General features: G+C 43.4%; 1 protein-coding gene across 2 annotated transcripts in view; it reads right to left on the reverse strand.

The window, feature by feature from the left end:
- Positions 1-21,305, reverse strand: part of LOC148011793 (uncharacterized) — a 52,743-nt gene that overhangs the window by 15,641 nt on the left and 15,797 nt on the right. For both annotated transcript variants that reach the window (XR_015689328.1, XM_087670294.1), the window contains exons 5-9: positions 15,103-15,137; positions 14,903-14,952; positions 14,632-14,784; positions 13,936-14,405; positions 11,964-13,777 (exon numbers count right to left, since the gene is read on the reverse strand). Coding sequence is in view for 1 of the 2 variants with exons in the window: in XM_087670294.1 (XP_087526420.1) it covers positions 11,964-13,777; positions 13,936-14,405; positions 14,632-14,784; positions 14,903-14,952; positions 15,103-15,137 (2,522 nt within the window). In the remaining variant the exon portion in view is untranslated. The remainder of the gene's footprint in view (positions 1-11,963; positions 13,778-13,935; positions 14,406-14,631; positions 14,785-14,902; positions 14,953-15,102; positions 15,138-21,305) is intronic.

Here is a 21,305-nt window from a genome sequence, read left to right on the forward strand (position 1 = left end):
CCCTATTTTTTAGGACTAGCATTTTTAGGCTAATTCGAGGCTCCTAAAATTTAGGGACCTCCTAAAATTTAGGGATCTCCTAAAATTTAGGGACCCCCCAATATGGGTGTCATATGAAAGCTTTTTCCGTGTACATCGCAAAAATGGTATCCGAATCTTCATGTGACTTTCCTATGCAAAGAAATGTGCATTTCAAGCTTTCAGCCCACACATGCACATTATACAAGCATTTCATGATCATGCCATCTTGTTGATTGTAACTGTTTGTTCTGGTGGAGCTAGCCCACACTTCAAGGCATCAATCCTTTCTGTGTGCGAGTCTAACCCTGATATGCGTGAGTTCTAGTCACAGGCGTCCAATTGGGCCATATAGGTGGAAGTGTGAACTATCTTTTCTCTAACCCACCACGTGGGTCCACCATAGCATGTGACCACTCATCAGTGGCCAGCTCCAATGCACTTTTCTTTATATCTAATTAGTGTAAAGGAAATAAATTTAATAAATCATTATATAGACAAATTAATGAAAAAGGATACAAATTCTGTTTCTATAGAGTTGTGACAATGTATGAACTGGATGTCAAAAGTTTGCTGCAAATTTTGTTTGAATGCTGAAATCTGATCAGCATGTGTTCCAGTGAGCAAAAGGTCATCAACATAAAGACATATAATCAGCATAGATCCCCCTTCTTTACATACGTAAAGGGTAGACTTAGATGAGCTGTTTAGAAACCCCTGACCAAGCAAGAAAGCATCTATTTTTGCATACCAAGCTCTAGGAGCTTGTTTCAAACCATATAGTGCCTTTTTGAGCTTACATACCAAATGTTCTGAGCCTTCAACTGCAAAACCAATGGGCTGCTGTACATAAACTTCCTCCTGAAGTTCTCCATGTAAAAATGCAGTTTTGATATCTAGCTGATGCACTGTCCAACCATAATGTGCAGCCAAAGCAATCATAGACCTGATGGTCTTCATACAGAAAGTAGGAGCAAATGTCTCCTCATAGTCAATGCCCTTTTTCTGTGCGTAGCCTTTCGCTACAAGCTGTGCCTTGTATTTATCAATAGATCCATCTGCTTTCCTTTTCAGTTTGTAGACCCATTTCGTTCCAATGGCTTTCTTCCCAAATGGCAAGGACACCAAATCCCAAGTTTGATTCTTAGTAATAGAATCTAATTCAGCTTGCATTGCTGCCTTCCAATGCGCACTGTGTTGTGCATCCTCATAACATCCAGGCTCTTCATTATCAAAAGTACTTGCTCCCATAACAAACTCCATGGTATGTGCTGAATCATGCAAACGAGTTTGCCTTCTAGTACGACCAGCCATGGGTGCATCCAAAGGACTATCTTGCATAGTCTGCAAATACCATCTAGGTAACTGTCTAGCTTCCTGACTGTGTGCAAGCTCTTGCTGAATTTCAGTTTCAGCATTATGCTGAATATTCCGATCAGCCAATGGCTGAATTTCTGCACTTTCCATAGGAGCACCTGGCTGAACATTAGGTTCATTTTCTGAAGCTCCAACTGAATCACCAAAAGTAATGGGCAGCAGCCCTTCAAAAACATCACGGGCAGCCTGATATGTGTCCAAACCAGCCAAGGATAATTCTGATTTTTCATCAAAAACAACATCCCTGCTGACAAAAACCTTCTTTGTAACGGGATCATAGAGTCTGTAGCCTTTGCTCTCATTGCTATATCCCATAAAAATGCACTTGACAGCCTTGTTGTCCAACTTTTTTCTAAGTACCTGTGGAATATGGGCATAGGCAAGACACCCAAAGGTACAGAAGTGGCCAACAGAAGGTTTACGACTGTTCCAAGCCTCAAAAGGTGTGATGGTCTTCAAGGCTTTGGTAGGGCATCTGTTCAAAATATGGCAAGCACACATGACTGCTTCCATCCAATAACTATGAGGCAAGCTCTTTGCCTTCAGCATACATCTGGCCATCTCCATGAGTGACCGATTCTTCCTCTCTGCTACCCCATTCTGTTGTGGAGTATAGGCAGTAGTGTACTGATGGACTATGCCTTTCTGCTTCAAAAAGGAATTCAGCATAGAGGACATGTATCCCCCCCCTGGGTCCGAACGGAGAGTCTTAATTTTGCATCCAGATTGATTTTCAACAAGTGCACTGAAAGCCAAAAATGCATCATACACTTCTAACTTCTTTTTCAAACAGTAGACCCAGCAAAAACGTGTAAAGTCATCAATGAATGTCACAAAATAGTAACAACCGCCCAATGACATTGTTTGCATAGGCCCACAAACATCTGAATGCACCAACTGCAATCTAGTTGTTGCTCTGAAAGCAACATCACGGGGAAATGAGAAACGATGCATTTTTCCCAAAATGCATCCCTCGCATAACTGCTCAGGAGGTCTCTCCAAGAGAGGTAAGCCATCCAACATCCGAGTACGCTGCAAAAGTATCAAGCTGCCAAAGTTTACATGCCCCAAACGAGCATGCCATAACTCCGCCTGTATCATAGCAGGAGTAAGAGTGGATGTCAAGTATGCCGACTGATCTACTGAAAGAGCATCCAACTCATATAAACCATGACACAAAGATCCTGTCAAGACCAAAGTCATGCGTTCTTTATCTCTAACCATGCAACGGTCATCATCAAATGTGACCTGCAAACCACAACATGCCAAAGAAGAAATAGAAAGCAAATTCTTCTTGATTCCAGACACAAACAAAGCATCCTGCAGGCAGAGAATAGAGCCATCAATGGCTGTAAGCTGAATCTCCCCAATACCACGAACAGGGTATGATGCATTATTGGCACACTGTACCGATTTCCCAACGGGAGGTACACTAACTGAAGCAAACAAATCTCTGCGAGATGTAATATGTCTAGAAGCACCACTGTCAAAGAACCAAGTGTCAGCATCCTCTGTAGAGCTAAGTGCTCTATCGGCCCAAGAGATGTCATAACTGCAAGTGTAAAAACAATAGTCCCTGTCCACAACAAAAGACGCGGACTCACTAGCAGTTAAAGGAGTAGTAGAAACAGACATTCCTGACTCCTTCTTCTTCTCTTTGGCAATGCGCTTCCTGCACTCAGTGATATAGTGGCCTGGCTTCTTACAATAATGACATTTTCCCTTTTCAGCTTGCGTCCCCCCTTGTGTCTGATTCTGCGATGTGCCCGAAGTGCCAGAACTCTTTGGAGCATTTTTCACCTTGCTATTTTTGCCTTTCTGTCTTGCCACAAAAGCCTGCTCAGAGACTATAGCATCCACACCACTATTTTTCCTTGTTTGCTCCTCCTCTAGAAGCAAACTAACCAACTGAATAAAAGTGAGTGGGTGCTCGGCAATCCTCATGGTGAGGTTCAATGCAGTATGAAAAGACAAGTACGAAGGAGGTAAGGAATTCAAGGTGGTGGATATCAACTGTGCATCCGAAAAGTACTCATCTACATTCATGAGCTGCTCTCTCAAGTCCTGAATCTTATTCAAGTGATCCTGCATAGAATCACCCTCATTCATATTCAAAGTCTCTAACTCTTTCTTCAAGAAAGAGATCCGAGTCTCATTCTTTCCTGCAAACGTATGCTCCAAAGTCAACCATGCATCTCGTGAAGAAGATGCTGAACGAATGTGAGGGAAGATGGACTGTTGAACTGCCAGAGCAATCAGCGACAAAGCCTGTGCATCACCTGTATCCCAAGCTTTTTGAGCTGCAGTGCTTGGAGGAAGTGGCTGAGGTGGAGCGGGCTGAGGTCCCCGTTGTCCACGTGCTCCTTGAGGAGGAGGAGTAACGGAAGCTACAACTCCCGGTCGAGTTTCCTCTCCACTGACATAATCCCATAAATTCTTGGCCACTAATACATTCTTCATCATGAATGACCATAGCGAGTAATTGTTTCCATCCAATCTGTCTTCCTTGGATACATACGTAAATACATCACCTCCCTAATTTGCCATGATGACAAATTTCCAAAGACAAATGAGCAATGTCAAAGCAGTAAGGACTGGAAATCTACAAATTTCCAGAAATTGCAGCAAGCACACTTCTGCAATTAATGTGCAAGGCGTACTCTGTCAAAAACTGTCTTTTAATGAACACTTCCCAAGGTGCAAACAGTGCTCAGCAACACTGTTATAACAAAATCCCCAAAATTTCTGCCAAAATTTCTGTCAAAACAGTCTTTCTGTGACTGTAACAGCAGTTCATATGCAATTGTCCTCAAAATAGATAAAAGCCCCAAAATTTCTGATGAACAAGTCCAGAAATTTGCATCAAATTTATCCCACACCTGTATCCTGTATGCTGTGCCTGCTGCGTATGAACCTCCTCTTCCAGAACTTTGTTCTGGACTAAAGGGATAAAATTTTTTGTTAAAAAATACCTGACATGGATTGCAGGCGGACGGGGCTGGAGCAGAGCTGGCGGCTGGAGGCAAACGTGCTTGAGCAGGAGGCGGCGTCTGTCTCTGCGCGCTGCAGGCGAACGATCAGAGTGGCGCAGTCGTCAGATCGCAGGTCAGACATGGCAGTCGTTGGAGCGGGCAAACAGGACGGCGGGTTGCTGACGTGCCACAGGCAGGCGGCCACAGGCAGGTGGCGCTGTAGACAGGCGGCGCTGGAGCTGGCGTCGCCCTGCAGACTGGTGGCTACTGCGCCTGCAGCTGGCGGACGTGCTGGAGGCAGGCGGCGCTCAGGCCAGCTGGCGACTGCACAGGCAGTTTAGAGCGAAACTGACGGGGGCTGGCGAGCAGGATCAGGCGGTTCTGGCGGGCAAACGAGCTGCTGAACTGGTCGACTGGGCAGAGCTGGCGGGGGCTTCAGATAGTAGACAAAAGACTGCTCTGATACCAAATGTGAGATGGAAGGATCGAGGTGCAGTTGAGAGTTCAGTAGACAGTGTGAGAGTGAGAGAGACAGAGTAAAGCACGACACCCAAGAGAATAGACTGAAAGAGTGTAGCCAGAAAGTACAAAGTACAACCCTTAAACCTTAGGGTTGTAGGGGGTGTTCACACCCGACACACACTAAGTGCCCATAAGTGTGTAACATAAGCACATACGACAATAAGACTTAAGTCTGGGGGAAAAAACCTCTCCTACCGAGAGTAAAAAGTGCCCCAGTGTCCTACTAATCACCGACACTCCCATATGAGCGTAGGCGTAAATGAGGCGTGAGTCAAATACCCAACAGGTTGAGGTGGCTTGCTTGAAACCCTAGAAAAAGTGCAAGGAACCTCCATAGTGCATTTACCTTGAGCATAAAAATCTAAAAGCCGATGCAAAATAAACTCTGTAGCCCAAAAAAGGGAGAGGTGGCACAACAAGTGCCTAGGGGTAGACACATATACTCTAGTGGGGTGGGAAGCAAAGGTCCATGGTAGCAAGCATTTTTCTTTTTCTTTCTTTTTTAGCAGAGATGAAGGGGAAATCTATTGATGATACCGAACCCACAACTTGTCTATGTCTTCTCAGATGGACAAGGTCTTTAGCTCTCTGAGCTCCTGCGCTCTAATACCATGTCAAAAATAAGCGATAGTGCAGAGAGACAATAGGGTTTGCAAGAAACAACACAAAGTGTATAGGCAAACGCTGAGAGAGAAGAGAAACTCAGAAACACAAGAACACAATGATGATGCATTGAATTATGCTATGAGAAGAAAAGCTGATACAGCAGAGCCCAAACTCAAAAGATAACTACACTCTCCTCTCTGAATCAGGGAGAAGCACCTATAGGAATCTGCAAAGTGAAGGAAGCTAAACGCAACCCTTTGAGCAGTAGGCTATTGAAGTAATCACTGGAAGGTGAAAGACAGATGTCAAGGGAGCGGAGCATAGTCCTCTAATACATCGGAGGTGTGGAAGATGATCGCAAGCTGTCAAGGGAGCGAATTACAATCCTCTGATGTCGAGGAGTCACTTGAGCAACAAAATGCAAATCCCAAAGTGTTGAAGCTGTCAAACACAGGGAGAGCAACCCATATGTTAATGCCAGGTGGATAATGATGATGCCAGATGATAGAGGATGAGATGGGCTGCAAAAACTCTAGGGATGCACCAGAAATGAAGGAAAAATCAATAGATGATGCCAACCCCACAACCTGTCTGTGCCTTCTCTGATGAACAAGTTCTTAAGCTCTCTAAGCTCCTATACTCTAATACCATGTCAAAAATAAGCAATAGTGCAAAGAGATAGTAGGGTGTACGGTAAACATTGAGAGAGAAGAGGAACTTAGAAACATAAGAAGAACATGGTGATGATGCATGAATCCTGCTATGAGAAGAAAAGATAATACAACGGAGCCGAAGCTCAAAAGATAACCGCATTGTCTTGTCTAAATTAGGAGGCAACACTTGTGGGAGATCTACACTGTGAAGGAAGAGAAACACAATGCTCCGAGCAATGGGCTATCGAAGTAATCACTAGAAGGTGAAAGACAGCTGTCGAGAGAGCGGATCACAATCATTTGATGCCATCCGAGATGTGAAAGATGATCACCAACTATCGAGGGAGCAAACTGCAATCCTCCAATACGGGGGAGTTACCTGGGCAGCAGAATGCAAATCCCAAAGTGTCGAAGCTGTCAAATGCAGGGAGAGCAACATAGATGTTGATGCCAGGTGGATAATGATGATGCTAGATGATGGAGGGTACAACATGCTGCAAAAACACGAGTCCCAATAGCCTCTATAAAAAACAAATGAGTGACACCAGGTGATAGAGGAGGAGCCATGCTGCAACAACGCAAGTCCTAGCAATCCCTATGATAGACAAGTGATGAAATCACTAACGTTGGGTGATAGAGAATATCATCACAGGCTAGGATGCTGACACCAAGCTGGAGATGATGGCATCAAGCAAAGAAGAAGGCCTCCAAACTGAAAGACACAGGTGAAAGTGGAACCTAAAGGAGAAGGGTGCTTATCCCAAGCAAAGGATGGTGACGCAAGTGGAAGATGCTCCAAACACAAGGTCTAATGATGGAACAAGGTGCCTGAAGCAAAAGATAAAGGGTGAAGGCAGCCACGAGCCACAAACCACAATGTCCTCCTGAAGGGGTGTGAGGGCAGTGCAAGAAGAAAAGTGGCAGTGGTGATCAAAGAAGGTGGTGAAGAATGACTGAAGAGAGAGGGAAGAATGAATGAAGTGACTGTCTATTTATAGACATAAGTTATCTAGGATGGTGAAGAATGACTGAAGAGAGAGGGAAGAATGAATGAAGTGACTGTCTATTTATAGGCATAAGTTGTCTAGGGTGGTGCACCGCTATGTGGGTGCCCACTAAAAAAGTGGCCAAAATGTAGACACCAGTCTTTTTTGGAGCTATCAGTGTGAAACCCTAAATCAATTGTATGAACTAAAGAAGTGGGTTTCTCAACAACCCCTCTCAAGCCCAAAAAGGAAGGAAGAAAGAGAAGCGAAAAGAGATACATGAACAAGAGGATCTCGAAGATCCAAGATTTCCACCTAAAAGGTAACCTGTAGTAGTAAAGAATGGTAGACAGGATGAATGGTAGAACTTAACTCCACCTCGGGAGAGAAGCCACTAACTCCCTAACTCCATGCTGGAAGGAATTCGAAGGCCTCATCACCAAGTCGCACTTGAACCTCCAAGGCCCCAATCTAGGCAGTCTATAAAGATCCTCGGTATCAAGAGGAGAAATGACTGCCCAAGGACAGCTATCCCAAAAGAGTAAATGGTAGGTGACTACTTTATGATGAGGAGATGCTCCCCTAAGTGTGGAGGTGCAAGGACCCCCTATGAAGCCGAACAAGTAGAAGCCCCCTTTGAGAGCAAAGAGAGTATAGCCCACTTTGAATCCCCCTCTATGAGAGAGAGGAAATCTAGAAACTTATGCCTAATTATAGGTATAAGCTGACTAGGGCGATGAAAAATGACTAAAGAGAGAGGGAAGAATGAATGAAGTGACTGCCTATTTATAGGCATAAGCTATTTAGGGTAGTGCACCGTTGTGTGGGCGCCCACTGAAAAAGTGGCCAAAATATGGACACCAGCCCTTTTTGGGGCTGTCAGTGCAAAACCCTAAATGAAGTGTGTGAACTAAAGAAGTGGGTTTCTCAACACCTCCCTGAGGCCCAAAAAGGGAGGAAGAAAGAGGAGCAAAAAGAGATATGATGAACAAGAGAATTCCGGAGATCCAAGGTTTTCACCTAAAAGGTAACCTGTAGTAAGGAATGATAGACGAGATGAACAATAGAATTTGTGTCATGAGGACATATATTTTTGAAACCTCACTTAACATGTGGATTAATTTTTAATCACATGGTTAAGTAAATGTTACACGAGTGAGGTGCAGCTAGGGTTAGAGTAAATTTACGAGCCCAAGACCCAAGGAAATCACGGGATGTCAAAGGCAAAGAGAAGTGGCATTTAATGGTACCTAATGCCAATCTGATGGTCAAAGATGGCCCAGAGACATTCGGGAATGGAAGTTGCCTAGCCAATTTAATTACTGGCCAGTCATTATTTTTCACGGCACCAAAATAATTATTAGATTAATTTTCTATATTTAAAAACTGAAAATTAATATTTAATTATGGATAATGCTGGAAAAACCATTTGGGAAGGCTTCCACTTGTCAAAAATGCCCTCTCTCTCCTCAACATTCTCTCTCATCTCCCAGCCTTTCTACAACCTTGCTCCAAAGATTGCAGCATTGAGATCACTAGAGGCTGAGAAATTTTAGATTTCTCTGTTGTAAAACCTAATCTGCAACAAAAATTAGGGTTTAGCAGCAACCTCGGGAATCGTGCCAAAAATTGGAAGCTCCATGACTTGGATTCAATAGGGCTGAAGCTGTTTTTAGCCTATTCAAGTGAAGGGATCAGCAAATAATTGAATTTGGGGCATTTTCCATCTCCATCAAAGCGGATGAAAGCCAATTGATTGTCCCAATCAAGGGGCAAATCTGCAGTGGTCGCAAGGAGGCCGTGGTACCAGTCAATCCTCTTGTTGCTCAAAAGGGCTTAGTGTGCATCGAATGTGTCTTATTGCCTTGAGCATAAAAATCTAAAAGCTCGTGCAGAATAAACTCTATGGCCCAAAAGGGAGAGATGGCACAATGGGCACCTAGGGTAGACACATATACTCTAGTGGGGTAGGGAGCAAAGGTTCATGGCTGCAAGTGGAGGGGTTTCCCATGATGCTGAAAAAGAAGCACCCAGTGGTATGTCCATTCGCCTATGTAGAAGTCATAGTACCAAAGTGTCAACCTGTAAAAGGGTGGGTGGGTAGAAGAGGAAGAGAAGGGTATCTCTGTCTCTTGGTGATGCAGCAGAAATGAAGGGGGAAATCTGTAGATGATGCTGAACCCACAACTTGTCTGTGCCTTCTCTGATGAACAAGGTCTTTAGCTCTCTGAGCTCCTACGCTCTAATACCATGTCAAAAATAAGTGACAATGCAAAGAGACAATAGGGTTTGCGGGGAGCAACACAGAGTGTATACGGTTAACTCTAAGAGAGAAGAGAGACTCAGAAACTCAAGAACACAGTGATGATGCACTGAATCATGCTATGAAAAAAAAAGTTGATACAGTGGAGCCGAAGCTCAAAAGATAATTGCACTCTCCTCTCTGAATCAGGCAGTAGCACCTGCGGGGAATTTGCACAGTGAAGGAAGTTCAACGCAATCCTCCAAGCAGTGGGCTATCAAAGTAATCACTAGAAGGTGAAAGACAGTTGTCAAGGGAGCGGACCGCAGTCGTCTGATGCCGTCGGAGATGTAAAAGATCATCACTAGCTATCAAGGGAGCAAATTGCAATCCTCTAATACCGAGAAGTAACCCGGGCAGCAAAACGCAAATCCAAGAGTGTCAAAGCTGTCAAACACAGGGAGAGCAGTCCAGATGATAATGCTAGGTGGATAAAGATGACGCCATATGATGGAGGACGAGACGGGCTGCAAAAACTCTGGTGATGCGGCAAAAATGAAGGGGGGAATCAATAGATGATACCAAACCCGCAACCTATCTATGCCTTCTCTGATGAACACAGTCCTTAGCTCTCTCAGCTCCTGCACTCTGATACCATGTCAAAAATAAGCAACGGTGCAAAGAGATACTAGGGTTTACAGGGGGTAACACAGAGTGTGTATGGCAAACATTGAGAGAGAAGAGAAACTCAAAAACACAAGAACACAATGATGATGCAATGAATCATGCTATGAGAAGAAAAGCTTATACAACAGAGCCAAAACTCAAAAGATAAATGCATTGTCCTATCTAAATCGGGCAACAACACCTGTGGGAAATCTGCACAATGAAGGAAGTGAAATGCAATCCTCAGGGCAGTGGGCTATCGAAGTAATCACTGGAAGGTGAAAGACAATTGTTGAGGGAGCGGACCACAGTCCTCAGATGCCGTCGAAGATGTGGAAGATGATCACCAACTATCAAGGGAGCGAACCGCAGTCCTCTAACACTGGGGAGTGACCTGGGCAATAAAATGCAAATCCGAGAGTGTCGAAGCTGTCAAATTCAAGGAGAGTAGCCCAGATGGTGATGCCAATTGGATAATGATGACGGCAGATGATGGAGGATGAGATGGGCTGCCAAAACGCAGGTTCCAACAAACTCTGTAACAAACAAGTGACGCCAAGTGATGGAGGAGCCAAGTTGTAGAAACACAAATCCCAGCAGCCCCTGTGATAGACGAGTGATGAAATCAGTGATACTAGGCGATGGAGACTGTCACCAAAGGCTAGGATGCTGACACCAAGCTGGAGATGATGATGTCAGGCAAGGAGAAGGCCTCCAGACTGAAAAACGTAGGTAAAAGTGGAAATGACTGAAGACAGAGGGAAGAATGAATGAAGTGACTGCCTATTTATAGGCATAAGCTGTCTAGGGTGGCGCACCACTGTGTGGGCACCCACTAAAAAAGTGGCCAAAATGTGGACACCAGCCCTTTTTGGGGCTGTCAGTGCGAAACCTAACTGAAGTGTGTGAATTGAAGAAGTGGGTTTCTCAACAGACCTATCATTAAGACATAGCTATGCTGCTGCTGCATTGCTATCACAGCCCACCATATCATCAAACCAGCCAAGAACAGGTGTGTTTGACTGTCTACACCTCTGATTCTGGATCCTTCAGCATCAAGATTGGCTAGCTGCTCACATTAGGGATTTGTTAGAGGTCAATACGGTCCAGCTTTTCATGGCATCATCTCAACTCCTCCATCAGTCCCCCATCCAGCCTGCTTATAGAGAGACATAGGGATGTCAGGGCTTCTTTTCCACATCTCCATCAAGCATCTGCATTCACTCCAACGACATTGCTGTTGGTTGAGCATGGTATCATTCATTCATTCATCATGTTATGAACATTTGGCAGTCATATGTTAGTTGTGTTGTTTGTAAACTGTTGTGCATTCTCTGTTAGCCCACATGGTTCTCACAAAATGATCCCAAAGTAGCTCTATAGATCAAAAATGCTGAAATGGAGGAACTGACATGTACAAAGTGCAGGTACCTATATACATGCATTAAGGATGAGCCAGTCCAACCTGAACTGGAGCCAAATATAACTAACTTGCAACAGCCTAGACATGGCTCATCGGAACCAAGGCACCCTAATATGTGGATAGAAAATTTCCAAACTCAACAGTTTCGTAGGTCATTTGGGCCTCCCCCTCCCTCCCTCTCACTTGTAAACATACAGAGAATATGGAAGCATGTGAATAAGAAAGAGGAAGGCAAATAAATTACATATTTAAGCACTTTTGGCAAGACCTTCATTACTTACACCACACTTCTCAGTTCTAGAAAATTAACAATATAAGTTACTCATCATACCCTCAGCAATGTAGAAATGGCACATGCTACTGGATCTGCCTATATATTGCATACCACTTGGTTTAATTAGACAATGTGAAAACCATCACACAACAAGATGATGGTTGAATAGACATCAATCACATAATGAAGCTGGAAGGCAGATATCATATTCCCAGAATGTATACCTGCTCTCCTTGAGCTATGCTAAGGCCTGACCTTTGAGCTTGGCCAACTTTTATTTGCTCCTTAGACAGCCAGCTCCTATTATTCATTGATTCTCTATGAGCTCTTGCTGCCAGTTCTGCTTTCCTTTTCTCAAGAGTGTCCTTCAAAGCCTTAAGCTTAGCCTCTTTTTCTGCCTTCTTTGCAGGATGCACTGCCCTCAACCTATCATCTCTAAGCCGTCGGTAATGCTCATATAATCTTCCTTTCTGTTCATGAAGGAATTCCTGATCACAAAAAGCAGGATCATGGTTATCAATGATCCTAACTAGTGCCTGCATGTGAAAATCAACTGAAGCATCCCAACCGTTGGAGGGTTCTTTGGCATTAGTTTGTTCTATTGGAGTAGGAAATTCTCGGGGCCCAGCACTAGTGGCAGATTGGTTGTTATCGTCAACCTTTTTCTCTGCCTTAACCATATCAGTTTTGACAATGGGTTCAGGCTTAGAAGCAGATGTATCAGAGTCATTATTACCCTGCTTCTGACTTGTAGAGTTACCTACCAAAGGCCTGTTTGAGACTGATGTGTCTGCTGGTACCTGCTTTGTACTTTGATCATTCCAGTTTCCAATTTCTTCTTGCATTTTTCCAGTCGTGTCTACTGCCTTGCCACTCGAGGTAAGAAAGTCTTTACCTTGAACATCAGCTTTCACATTTTTTGATGATCCTTTCGCAGTTGGCATGACAAATTTTGCGGAGTCCACCTCAGATTGTACCTCCTTGGTGTTTCTTGGTCCCCTGGCAAGGCTTTTCTCAAGCTCTGCTTTGAATTGCTTTTGAAAATCCCCAGGAGGCATACTTGAAGGGTTAGCAACCAAAGGCTTTGGCTGCTTTGAATTATTCAATTGCAAACATACAGTTGAAGATGTTTCCTGTCTTTGTGGTGCTTTGTTTTCAGTAACAGGCTGATCTTGAATCTCAGAAGTAGACTTGTTTGTTGTTGAGGAGTCCTTCTCCTGCTTGGTAGAACTGCACTTATCTACACTTTTTACTTCCTCTTTACTCTGTGGACTTGCTACATTCTCATGCCCACCACTGTCACTTGAAACAGGAAGACCTATTGCACTCCATCGTCTCAAAACAGCCTTTCCAGCTGCAGAAGAGTTGCCGTTTTCTGTTAAACTTTTCTGGCTTTCTTGTTTGACCAGTTTTTTGGTGTTGGCCTCAGTTGGACTCACCTTCTTGCTCTCAAAGAGACTAATGGCAGCTTGTACACTTAGCCTTCTTGAGGAGTTACCTTCTTGGTTATCACTAACTTTGCTGACTTGACTGTCAGTGCTATCATTCTGTCTAGCCTTTTCTAATCTCTCTTTACTGACACTTGATCCATCTTGAGAATCAGATTGATCAGAATTCTGACTAGACACCAAAGTTGGATGTATAAGCAGAGAGCTATGTTCTTGAGGTCTTTGAGTTGATGATGAGGCCCTTCTTTCTGGTGAAGTTGAACTTTGCTTTAGAATGTGATGCTCATTAATGTCATCATCTCCAGGAGCCTGGCTGATCAAAGTATTGCTGACCCCAGGAAAATTCCTCAAAGGTTTTGGTGATAGAGAGGACGTACTAGACACCCTTGGTAGATCATTACTCATTCCTACAGAAGTAAAGTGAACTTTTCCATCTGAATCTCCAGCTGACTTTCTTGCTTCTACCTGCTGTGCCATTTTCTGTAGTTGCGCAAAGAACATACCACCTTTGCCAGCAGGTGCACTTACATAATCCCCTTGATTGTGTCCCTTGGACAGATATTGCTTTCCATCCTGCGGTGTATTTACGGCTGCATTCAAAAATGCTTCACTAAGCCACTAGAAAAATAAAAGCGGGAGTAACAACCTAGCTATCATATTTCTAAAAGATATTGGCACTTAAGATGCAGATCACATAATGCTACACTCAACCACACTGCAAAGTCAACTTAGCAGTGCAATTTCTTACCAGCATCTCTGTCTTGAACACTATCTGCATGCGGATGAGGTCGGCATCCCCTTTCTGGCTCTTCTGTCTCCCCAAGCTCTGCCAGGGTGGACACTTCAGATTCCAAATAATTTATTTGAAGCCTCTCTGGTGGACCCCACCGTTTCCTTGTATCCATGCTGCCCCTTGTCCTGGAACCAATATTACTAGCAGATGTTTCTTGTGGAGTCACCTTTTGATCCCCCTTGTCAATGTTCATGCGGGCATAAGGAGAATTTCCTTCGTGTTTATTTGGCCAGGTTACAGAATTTCTGGACCGAGGAGAAACTGGTTCTGGTTCTTCTTCTGCTGAGTTAACTTCGTTGCCACTTGCCAATGACATGTCAGATCCACTTGATCCAATCTCATCAGAGGGCAACTCTAATACCTCTACAGTTGCATGTGAAGTTTGTCTCTTTCTGGATATCATGATGAATTGCACACAGGCAGCACTAAGGAAGACAATACATACACAGATATAAAGGTCAGTTGATTGAATAGTTGCAAGAGCAGCTCAGGTCAAACACTACAGACAAGCCCCTTGTTCAAGCCATGAGCATATGATAAATAGATCCACTTGAGACTTAACAGAAAAACATAATGTGCAATTTTAGTGATTTTCCCACAAGAAAAAGACACCCAAATTGCAAAATGCCTCATTCACATAGTTTCACATACCCGAGACGTTCTGCACCAAAATGTTCAGAAAAAGCCATTAAATTAGTCATCTTGCTGCTGTCGAAGCCAGCTGCAACAGCACGAGAAAAAGCCAAACTTTGTTCCTGCCTCAAGGCAATCAGTCGAACATCCATGGCCCTCAAAAGCTCTCTTCTGCAAAAAGACTTAATTTTTACCTTCATGCATGATGGTTTAATGAAAAATTTTACACAACATTACATATGGACATCAGGTATAAAAATCACAAAACCATTTCAAAAGTAGCACTCACTTCGATGCCTCAGCTCCATTTTCGTCAGCATCCACTAAATTTCTCCTTGTCTTGTAATTGGATTCCCAACCAGTCAATTGTTACGTAAAATCAAAAATTAGAAAAACCCGTGCCCAGAAACAAATGCAGCAAACAGAGAGCAGCAATGGAAAACTTTGTCAAACTGCAGTGTAACATCATCTAGAGCCTTGCATTCATACCATCATAGATCTGACATCTCTCCCATGATAAGAACCTGCAATCAACATTAAAAAACAGGAATTTGTTAAGAAACAACCCATACTGAATCACATTTAAGTGATTTATTCTTCCACTGCAACAATTCAGTTCACAATATTGTGTTTAATGTTTTAAAAGGATGCCCAAAACATAAAGAACCAATGTGGAAAGGTGCTTCAATGATCAAGGCATATTGAACAAACAAAACCAAAACCCACTCTATTTGGCAACCTAGAGAAACTGTCAAATAAGCTCAATGCCCCATCCACGAAAGGTGCCACCAAACAATCCATGGTGCTCAAAGTTGTAAGGCCCCCATTATGAGGGGAAGCCATTTCTAAGCCCGGACATTGATTGGGCAAAGGTCCTAACTTGTATGTCAAATGAGGTCTATGTGACCGGACAATGAAAAGATAACGTATGTGGGTCTGGCCTACGAGTTAGATGGAGCAGTAATGTTGGTAGCAACTCAAAGCGCAGCATCGAGTTAATGGGGGTGAACCTTTTATCCGTCCATCAGCTTTGCTGCTTGGGGAGAGCAGCTTTCTTTACAATTTACAGTGACCACAGTCGAGGTACTTGATGCCATGTCTGGTTTAGTGATTGCTTGCAGTGAAGTGTAACCTAATGGCCTTTATTTGATGCCACAATTTCAATCCCATCCAACTACTGAGGACTCTGAATTCTATTGACTATGCGGCCTAATTGTTATTAGGAATCCTACGAACAAGGTGCATCTTTGGCACTTTCACTTATAACACCTTGAGTATGACTCTACTTATGAGTTGTCTCATCATTGATGATTGAGAGTCTTCAATGCCTAAAACTGTCCAAGGACATCTATAAAGCCCGTCAATTGGGAAAACAACATTGCACACCATAGCCTCAATAGACCACACATAGAGCTAAGCCACCCCTTCCATTGATTCAAGTTGGCCTTAGTGGGACGGCATCCACAACAAACCTTAAAATGGTGCATTATACTTCATTCTATTAGTGGATGACTATTTGGGATATATGTGGGTGTCTTTCTCAATGGTAAATCTGAAGCCTTCTCATATTTCTCTACATGGGTGCAATTAGTGCAATTAGTGCAAAATCAAATGGGTGTCCGTATTGGAACATTGAGGAGTAACAATGGTGGAGAGTTTGTCCCCCACCAATTCTCTAGTTTCTTACAAGAGTATGGCATTCAGTGCTAGCTCACCTCTACCAACTTCCCCTCTCAAAACGGAGTCATGGAGCATAGGAACCAGACTCTGATGAACATGGTTTACTCCATGTTGTTCGCAACCAAGCTCCATGAGCATCTATGGTATGAGGTTGTTAACACTTCAATATGCATCCTAACCCAGTGCCTGATTGCAAAAATTCCTTGTAAGATCCCCTTCAAGGCATTATATGACACTCAACCTACTATTTCTCATCTTCGAGTCTTTTTGGAGTCATATGCACATGTATACTCCAAATGGCAAGATTAGTAAGTCCACACCCAAAGCAAAGCTCTTGATTTTTGTAGACTACTCTTCCAATGGTATACTAGTTATTTGATCCTAAAATGAACCACATCCTACAAAGAAGAAATGTTGTGTTTGACGAGAGGAATATCGTGCAGCGGCCAGCCCCCTGCACTAGCCGAGACCTTTAAGCCTACCCCTCAACCTACACTACATGAGACCATGTCATTTGAGCCTTGTTTTCTTTCAGCTCCTAATCCACCTACAAAGTCTTGGACTCCCATGTCCCCTCCCAAGGGCCCCTTACCTCGTCAATACTAGCAAACCATATAGGTTTGGGGGATCTTTCCACCGAATATAGTCTTAGAGGGACAGACAATTTGCTATGCTCATGTCTACTACTCTATATGCATCTGTCTTTACAAAAAATTACCAAGTACACTCTAAGCCAAATAATTGGCAAGAGGCTCTAAAGCATCCCCAATGGTGAGAGGCCATGGAAAAGGAGCTTTAGAGCATTGACCAAAATGAAACCTAAAACTTAGTGGATCATCTAGGGCATAAGAAGATCCTTGGAACCAAATGGATCTTTCAAACTAAATTGAAAGCTAATGGATCCTTGGATAAATACAAGGCTCACCTTGTGGTACAAGGATTTCGACAAAGACAAGGCATTGACTGTGAGGAAACCTTTGCGCCCATAGCGCAATTGACATAATTCCATTTGTTAATTGCCTTGGCCTCCCATCATGGTAGGCATGTCTATCAAATGGACGTCAAAAGCGCCTTTTTGAATGGTTATTTGGAGAAGGAAGTCTATGCGAAGGAGCCGTGGAGGAATCTCTTGGGCTTTCTCCTCCAAACCACAAAAATAAGATGTTTCATTTCTAGAAAGCCCTTTATGGGTTGAGCAAGGCATCACCTTCATGGTTCCATAGAATGAACAATTTTCTTAGATCTCATGGACATCGTTCTATCACTTTTGACCCGAACTTGTACATCAAAACCACTTTAGAGGGGGTCAACTATATTCTTCTTTATGTTGATGATCTATTGATCATTGGCTAAGATTCCAATACCATTGCGGATATAAAGGCACAGCTCTGCTCCACATTTGAAATGACCACAATCTCAATCAACTTTCTTACTTCTTGGGCATGGAGATGTCCATCATGGGGATGGGATCTTTATATCCAAGCAGAAATATACCTTAGTGGATTGATATTGCTTCAATCAGACACATCCCATAGCCATCCCATTAGCTACCTAAGGATATCCTCATGCACAGTCTTTTGATAAGCACACATATTATGAGAGTGCGCAACAGAAGAAAAACACAAACACAAAGAGACAAGATAACAAAAAGATTGCAATGAAAGAAGAGAATGGAAGAGAAAAAACTTTGCACTGAACTCTGAATAAAAGCTGAATAGAAAGGTGGACTCATCAGTCCCTACACGGAGCCCAAGGTGTCAATGAGAGCACCAAAAAATATAGTGCCAGCTAACACCCCCTCTCAAATCTTGGGGAGTATCTAAAGACCCAAAGACCTCATGTGATGAAGTATGGAAGCCTGTGACAAAGGCTTTGTGAAGAGATCCAGTGGACCATTGCTAACTCCAAATCCACAATCTACTCCCAAACAACATGGTACTAAACCTCAATATCCTTCATGCAAGCGTGAAACATTGGGTTCTTAGCCAGAGCTAGGGCACTCTGGTTATCCGCACAACCGAGTGGGTCCTGTTTGTTGAAAGCTAATCTCCACCAACAACCAACCAAGCCAAACTGCCTCCTATATAGTAGAACAAAGCACAAGGCACCCATCCTCTGTAGAAGGTAATGCCATGGCCTATAGTGAAGCATCGAGACTCAACATACTCAGCCCACAATCTAAGTTACCCCATCCAACATGAGTGTGTTGAGCTAAAACATGCTTTAGAGCTGATTAGCACTTTTAAGCAGCCCCAAAACACGCTTAATTAATGAAAACAAAAATTTGGTAACGCAGTTCGAGAGAGTTTCAGTGGCCCACAAAACCCTAATTTTTTGGGGTACCCTTCAGCATCTATAAATAGATGGACTACCCACCATTCAATCTTCATCCTTTTGTGTAGGTTTCTCACTCTACCATACAAATTTCAACCATCGACCACCTACTATCTGCTATCCAACCATCACCAATTGGAGCCCATCACTATCCAACCCTAAGCAGCCTGTTTTTAGCCACTGCCCTACTCTTTGGAAGTCTCCATCTAATGCATCATCATAACACCTAATCAGCCTATGTCTTCAGCATTTGGTGCCAGGCGACAGGCTGCTGCCATCTCTCCCACCAGGCGACTACTACAGTACCTGCGTTTTTGTTGTCCAATAGATTGTCAACAAACACCTCCTATCGCAGCCTGACGGTTCTCTATCTCGGGTGATTAGTTTTCAGCCTTCTTTGGTGATACATTGCTATGTTTACCAGATTTCAGCCTCCAACTACTGTGTTTTGGTGACCAGCCTGCTGTCCTTCATTATTCAGCACTCTCTCATCTCCGACCGGTGGTTACAACACTCAAGATCTGTCTCCAATCACTTTTACTCTTTGACACTTCATTGTTCTGCCCTTGAGCATTCTATACACTCTTACATTCATTTACAGCATTCATTCACTTCAGAGTTTCTTCTCTCTGTATTTGTCTCTATAATTGAGTTTTGAGTTTTTGCATTTTGCATTTAGGGTTTGAGTTTTGGTTCTCTCTGTCTGAGTCTTTGTGTTTAAATCTTGGTTGTACATGTTGTGTTTCCTCAATGCAAACCCTAGCATATCTTCACATTATATCAGAGCAGGTGCTCTTCTAAAGAGTATCCTACAGTGATTGTGGAGGCCAATTTTTATGCAAGACTCACACGTGACTCGATTCTGACTCGTAATGTCTCAAGCACCTTCTTCAAGGAATCCTATATACTATGTTTCTCCATCATTCGAGGCTCTGAGAAGGTATTATGGTCTTGAGGAGGAGATAGACACACCTTCACCTTTACCATCTTCTTCTTCCCATTTTGGTCAGCTTACAAATAAAGAGTTTGAGGAGTATTTGTGCATCACGTACAATTCCGTTTACACTTCTCCAACAAGTGCTACTACTCTGTCTCAACTGATTAGTGAGATTGGCTACCTCTCTGATCTTGGAGAGACCACGACATTCGACGCATCTAGCGATCCATCTCCTTTATCTTAGCTAAGCCTTACGTCAAGTTTCTGTAACCCTTTTGAGTCATATGAGCCAAAACCCTCTCCTATTTCTTATTTTGTTGTGTAGGATCCAAATGATTTTCAGTATGTTAACTTTAATAGAGAAGGCTCTCAAAGCAAATATTCTTTATCAAATATATCTTTACCATCCGTTTCATTTGAGCAAGTATACCATACTTCTCAACTCCCTCCCATCCCACCACTATTTTCTCCACATTCTAATCTACTCACATCTTCATTCCAAAATCTTGGATTACATTCCACTTCCGTTCAAAGTACACTAGGAGTTGGATCTTCCATCTCCGCTCCTAACACTTTCTTATTCCCCATTCCACAATCTATCTACCCTGCATTCACTCCACCTCTTGGTGCATCATTAGGGGGAATGCCACCCTTTAACACTGTACCTTCCACATTCCCCCACTTTACCAGATTAATCAAGCATGTCACCTTTCTCAAGATCAACACCGCTGAAGACTAATAAACCATGTGTGCATATCCACATGATCACCATCAGACAGTCAACGACGAAACCAAAGCCATCATGGCTCCATATGACCAATCTCGCAGCTCCCACAAAAGGATGAGTTATGACGACAGTGAAGAATATTGGGGATAAAGGCACCTGCGCCTAGCCGCCCGTGTATTAGTTACACTGACAGTACCTAAAATCAGCCTTCCTTCCGTGGATGGGTGGTAAATCCCTGATAACAACTTAATTATGGCAGCAAACAATAAATACAAATTTACCTACTGATCTTGGACAATGCACACCCGATTGGCCCCAAAATTGGCGCCCCGTTCGATGTTTATTTAGCTTTATTGAAGAATAAGTTGATTTCCAATGGGATTCCCCCGATCCCCTTTGCAATCCAAACTCCCCTTGCTGTCCAAAGTGACCAACAAGTCTTCAATCTAATTTGCCCCTTGATTCGGACACTTAATTGGCCTTCATCCACTTCATAGACAATGGAAATTCCCCAAATTCAATGGCTGGCTAGTCCTCCACCTGAATTTAGATGAAATTCACCTTCAACCCTGAAAAATCCAAGTCTTGGAGCTTCCAATTTTTGGCACGCTTCCCGAGGTGTACCGTACCCGCCTATCGGTTGTCCATGTACGTTTTTAGCATTCCATTGAGAGACGAATCTAAGCGCCATTGCCCAGCACTCCCATGGAATGTTACGGGGTTTGTCGCCTAGGGTTTCTCAATTCCGCCTCGCAACAGAACGTTCACAGTCGAACCCATTGGGATCGACCTAAAATTTAGGTTCCTAGTGGTCAAGGTCTCCTGATAGCATTCTAGCATCGAGTCCTGGACATCCTACTTCACGCAAAGATACTTAGCCGAAGCATATCCATGCCGCACTTGGTTCAAGGAGAATGGAAAACGAGAGGGATGCGCCGCTCAACCTCTCTACCCGTACCGTAGGGCATAGTCCCATTCTGGTTCCTTAAAACGGCATGAATCAGGGTTTTAACC

This window comes from Lygodium microphyllum, chromosome 28, assembly GCF_053477565.2.
Source record: "Lygodium microphyllum isolate KBCC chromosome 28, Lygodium_microphyllum_v1.1.10, whole genome shotgun sequence".
Lineage (NCBI taxonomy): Eukaryota > Viridiplantae > Streptophyta > Polypodiopsida > Schizaeales > Lygodiaceae > Lygodium > Lygodium microphyllum.